Genomic DNA, 6,000 nt, shown 5'->3' on the forward strand with positions numbered 1-6,000 from the left:
AATAGTATATATTTGAGGATATGTTTGAGGATAGGATATATTTGAGGATATATATTTTGGATATGTTAATTAGGTTCATGTAATTAGGCTGTATTCACAAATCATAACATCATTTTTATCCTATAAATATAAACAAATATGATTTGTCAATTTATAATCAAAATAAACATTTAAATATTATTTAAATCAGAAAAAAATTATACCAATTTTACACAATCTCTTCCAAAGAATAAGAAGATGAAGAAACACTTTCCAATTCAATTTATGGAACTAATATTACCCTCATGTCAAAACCCAATCAGGACAGTACAAAAATAGAAAACTACAAGCCAATATTTCTCAGGCAAAAATATTGAGTAAAATGTTATCCAGGGAAATTTAGCAGTATTCAGAAATGAATTATGAACCATGAGCAAATGAAACTTATTCCAGGAGTGCAAGGCTGGTTTAGTATTAAAAAATAAGTCAATGTAATCTACCATATTAATACACTTAAGAAGAAAAATCACATGATCAAATCAACTAACAGATGAGGAAAAAGCCTCTGACAAAATTCAACACACTCTTATGATAAAAAATCATAAAATAGAAGTAGAGAACTTTCTCAACTTGATAGAGACCATTTACAAAAAATATTTACAACTAACATTTTACTTATTAAAAATTGAATTCTTTCCATAAGACAAGGAATAAGTCAAGGATGTGTACTCCTCACTACTCTTATTCAACATAATCCTGTAAGTCCTAGGCATTCCACAGGGCAAGAGTTCAGAAAATAAAGGCTTAAAATCAAAAAAGAAGAAATATAACTGTCCTTAGTTAACTGTATTGCCTGGGTAGAAAATTCAGAAGAATACATAAAAAATTCCTTCAACTAATAAATGTGTTCAACTATTAGATATTAATAGAAGGAATTAAAGGAGACATGATTCAACTATTTCACATTTGAATATTTCTGCATTGGACTTTTCCAGGGAACAGTCTATACCCAAACCATGACACCAAATAAGGACATAAATATATTCAATATTAGGAAAATGTATATTAAAACCATGATCAGATACTACTACACACTTATCTGAATGTCTAAAATAAAATATAGTGACAATACTAAATGGTGTCAAGTATGTGGAGAAAGTGAATCACACATTGCTGATGAGAATGAAAAATGATACAAGCATTATGGAAAACAGTCTGATAGTATTTTTAAAGACTAAATGTGCAATTATAATATGGCCCAACAATAACAACAAAAACCAGTGTACAAATGTTCACAGCATCTTTCTATGATAGCCCCAAGCATCAACAGATTAAAACAGGTAAATGGCTAAACAAGGTGTAGCAATAAATATCATGGAATACTGTTGAGCAATGAAATGGAACTACTAATATACGTGACAATCTGCATGAATCTCCAGAGTTTTGCTAAGTAAAATGTCAATCCCAAAATCTGTATACTATGTGATTCCATCTATATGACATTTGTTTTTGTTCGTTTGTTTGTTTTGTTTTGTGGTACAAGGAATGGAACCCAGGGGCATTCGACCTCTGAGCCACACCCTCCAGCCCTATTTTTTAGTCTTTTTTTTTGGGGGGGGAAGGGTGTGGGGATGGAATCCAGGGGCATTCGACCTCCAACTACACCCTCTGCCCTATTTTTTATTCTTTATTTTGAAACAAGGTCTCCTTAAGTTGCAGAGGGCCTCACTAAGTAGCTGAGGCTATCCATGAACTGTGATCCTCCAGTCTCAGCCTCCTGAATGCTGGAATTACAAGTGTGAGCCACCATAGCCGGCTTGACATTCGTTTTTTGAAAACCACTTTACTGTGGTGATGGTTCACATATGTACGCTTGTGTCTAGCATATAAAGTTGTAAACATGAAATATATATAGCATTTTGTTTATCCAACTTCAATAAAGTGGTTTTCAAAAAATGAATGTCACTTTATTGAAGTTAGATGGATATACAAAATACTACATATATTTAATGTTTACAAATTGATATGTTAGAAACTAGTATACATCTGGGAACCATCACAACAATCTATGTCATATAACTTTAAAAGTTTCTTCTCATTTCCTGTATGTATTACTGTTATTTGTGAAAAGAACATTCTTGAAAAGACAAAATTATAGAAAGGGAGAACTGATGAGTGGTTGTCATAGGTAAAAGAGAGAGTACAAGTGGGAGTTAAGTAGGTCAAGCTATAAAAAGCCACCATTAGGGACCCTGTGGTGACAGAAATGTTGTGCATCTGGGTAAAATTAACGCCAGTACTCTAGTTGCCATGATGTGCAATAGTTTTGTGAGCTGTTACCATCTTGGGAGCAACCAGGTAAAGAGCATATGGGATCTCTCTGTATTGGTTTCTTACAATTTCATTTAAACCCAATCTTATAACAAAATAAAATCTTTACTAAGGGGACTTCCGGGAAGATGGCGACCAAAAAAAGCAGCATTTACGAGCCCTGCTAAAACTCGATCTCTACTGCCACAAAATCAGCGTTTTCATAGCCAGAAAACACCATCAGCAGAGAAATAAAAAATGTAAACACAAGGGACAGAGGAAAAAAAAAGACTAGAACAACGAGAGACCAGAAATCAAGCCTGCAATGCAGCAGTGGGGCCGCGCCGGCGCCATCTTCCCTCACAGAACTAGGATCCAGAGAGGAAAGGTAAACAAGGAGCTGAAGTGAGCAGCTGTGAATCATTCGGGTATAATTCAGCAGTTCTTTCAGCACAAAGAACGTCTAAAACTCCCAGTGGTCAAGCTCATCACGCCTTCCAGGGACTCAGAACAGAGCTCAAAACCAGAAAAGAAATACGCCTGCCTCACAGCTGAGGGCATGGCAGCGGCACCATATTGCAAGCAGCTCCAGCCTCACGGCTGAGGGTGTGGCAGCGGCACCATATTACCAGCAGTGACAGCGAGTTCACCGCGCCCTCAACAGCTCCAGATCAACAGGCACAAACATCGTGAGTGAAATTGCAGCCCCAAAAGGAGAAATCCCTCTACTGCACGCCCAGGGACTTTGATAATCTCCCTGGGTCTGAGATTTTGCAGGCCAACCCACTGAAGGAGTAGCAGTGGCAGACATTACCACAGACTCGAGACACAGAACACCCTAAGTGAAGTCGTAGTGATCCAAGGAAGGCACACACTTCTGAAATCATATTAAAAGAAGAACAACAATAGAGTAATGAATGCCCACAACCTCACATTATCAGAACCTGATAACACAGAAATTCAGAGATCTCCAAAAGATCAATCAGGAATATAACTATCAAAATAATACAGGACCTTAGAAAAGAATTTAGAGAGTCTAAAAGACATAAAAGATGTAATCATTGAGGTAAAGGCCTCAATTCAAAGTATAAACAATTGATTAGACCACATGGAGAAGAGAATCTTGCTCCTAGAAGATGATCACTCCAAAAACGATGCATAATTTATAACTTAGAAAAAAAATCAGACAGCAGGAATATGACATTGAAGAAATATGGGCCCATTTTAAGAGAGCTAACCTAAGAATAATCAGAATAGAGGAGGGAAAAGAAGGTGAAACCAAAGGGATCAATAATCTCTTCAAAGAAATAATAGCAGAAAATTTTCCAAACATAGAGCAAGAGATCGATACACAGGTCCAGGAAACTTATAGAACTCCCTTTAGACAGGATCAGAGAAGAGGTTCCCCACGCTACATAATTGTCAAAATGACCAATGTGGAAGTCAAGCAGAGAATCTTAAAGGCAACAAAAACAAAAGGCCAAGTGACATTCAGAGGCAAACCAATTAGAATCACTCCAGACTTCCCAAACCAAGTCATAAGAGCCAGAAGGGCTTGGAGTAACATATTCCAAACTCTGAAAGAAAACAACTTCCAGCCAAAAATTTCCTATCCAGCAAAACTTTCTATCAAATTAGATGGAGAAATAGGAAGCTTCCATGACAAACAGAAACTGAAGGAATTTATGTCTTCAAAACCAGCACTAGAGAAAATACTCAAAGAGATTAACTACAAAGAAGAAATAGGAAATATACACCAGAACCAGAGAAACAAGATTTTCCACCCAGCAGACAACTAAGCAAAGAAAAATATATTCATGTGTTTATTGGTTAAAATCTTTGGAGATTCATTATTTATTTTAGTCTTTTACCTATTTCTAAATTGTATTGTTTGTTTTTATTGTTACTAATTTTTAGGATTTCTATTTCAAATATTAATATACCTTCAGATATAGCATTTGGAAATATTTTACCCCATTCTATCAGTAACTTTTAACTCTGTTTACAGTGTCTTTGGATGTACAATATTTTTTATTTTTTAGGAAGTTTGTTTATTCTGTTGTTGCCTGTACCTTTGAAATCATATCCAAGAAATCACTGCCAATTTCAATGTTGTAAAGTGTTATGACCCAGGTTTTCTTCTAAAAGTTTATAGTCTTAAGATTTACATTTAGGTCTTTTATCTATTTTGAGTTAATATTTGTATATGGTGTTAGATAGTGTCCAACTTCATTCTTTTTCATGTAATTATTATTTTTCAGCAATATTTAGTGAAAGGATCATTATTTCCTTCACCAAATGTTCTTAGAAACCTTGTCAAAAATAACTTGACCATATATGGAAGAATTTATTTCTAGGCTTTTTATTTTACTCTACTGGTTTATATATCTGCCTTTATAGCAGTACTACACTGTTTCAATTAATGTAGCTTTATAAGGTTTGAAATCAGAAAATGTACATCTTCTAGCTTTGTTCTTTTTTGAGATTGTTTTGGGTATTTAGAGTTCATATTTCATGTTAGGATAGATTTTTTCTGGAAAAAGATGTATGATAGTTTTACCTTAAAAAAAATATATCCTCTGGTAAGAAAGAAAGCAAAAAGAAATATTGCAATGTCTACTCTAAGTGATCAAAAGTTTGATATCAGACAAATGTATCTGTTATGTGAGATTATCACTGATAATTTTGGATAAATTGCTATAATATTAGATGTCAACCACTAAGCTAAGCGTGGGAAGGAGGGAGGGAGAGGGAATGGTGTGGGGTAGGGGCTAACTGGGCGATGTGTGCACGTATGTCTACATATTTTTTATCCCATTATGATGTATGAATACAGTGCACCAATAAAAAAAGAAAAAAAAAAGAAAAAAATCTTTACTAAAAATCAAAGCAAGTATTTGGTTGCTTGAGATTCTATAAAGTAGGGTTAACTATCAACTTTCTTAGATAACCTAATCATCTCTCTTTTTGGAAACAAAAAGTAAGATAAAGTGATCAGGGGAACTTACCCAAAGTTATTTATAACATTATGACCACAAAATGCAGAATGATATTATGGAAATATATTAACTATTTAACTGTCTCTAAAGAAGAAATGTGGACCTGGGGATGTAGCTCAGTGATAGAGCACTTACTTAATATGCCCAAGATCATGGGCCCAACCCCCAACAACATACAAATGAGGGGAGGGGTTAAATTTAATCATAAAAGCAACATAATGTGATTTTTAATTGCTGGATAAAATTAAATTATATCTGCTTTCATATTACATTTCAAAACTATAACTTGCTTTTGAAATTTTTATAAATGTATATCAAGACTTACTTGCTCTTCTCTACCTTAATTCTTTTAACATTCAACTTCCAGATAACAAAAGCTTTATTAATTCTGAAAAGAAAAATACTTCTTAAGTTCTGGATTCACAAATCATAAATTTACATAAAATAAACATAGTAAAAGCTTAGTAATATTAGCATGTTTCATTCATTCTGAGCTACCTAAAAATAGATGCTAAACCATGTAAGTTTTCTCCCAAACTGTCAATAGGACATAAAGCAAAAGGTAAATTAAAATGAAAAAGGTAAATGAAGTCATACAAAATCTCATAAATGCAGGATTCATTTATCTACAACATCCTAATAAGTATTTAGAATGATAAAAATATATCCTTTTCCCTTTCCCATTAATTGACTTACTACTTTGAAAAGAAAA

General features: G+C 33.9%; 1 protein-coding gene across 1 annotated transcript in view; it reads right to left on the bottom strand.

Annotated features, from left to right (window-relative positions):
* The window catches only part of DNAH14 (dynein axonemal heavy chain 14), a gene marked incomplete at both ends in the record, with an annotated part of 395,029 nt that overhangs the window by 381,481 nt on the left and 7,548 nt on the right, over positions 1-6,000 (bottom strand). The window contains one exon of the mRNA XM_080698700.1: positions 5,614-5,676. Within this exon, the coding sequence (XP_080554826.1) occupies positions 5,614-5,676 (63 nt within the window). The remainder of the gene's footprint in view (positions 1-5,613; positions 5,677-6,000) is intronic.

This window comes from Muscardinus avellanarius, assembly GCF_963383645.1.
Source record: "Muscardinus avellanarius genome assembly, chromosome: 7".
NCBI lineage: Eukaryota > Metazoa > Chordata > Mammalia > Rodentia > Gliridae > Muscardinus > Muscardinus avellanarius.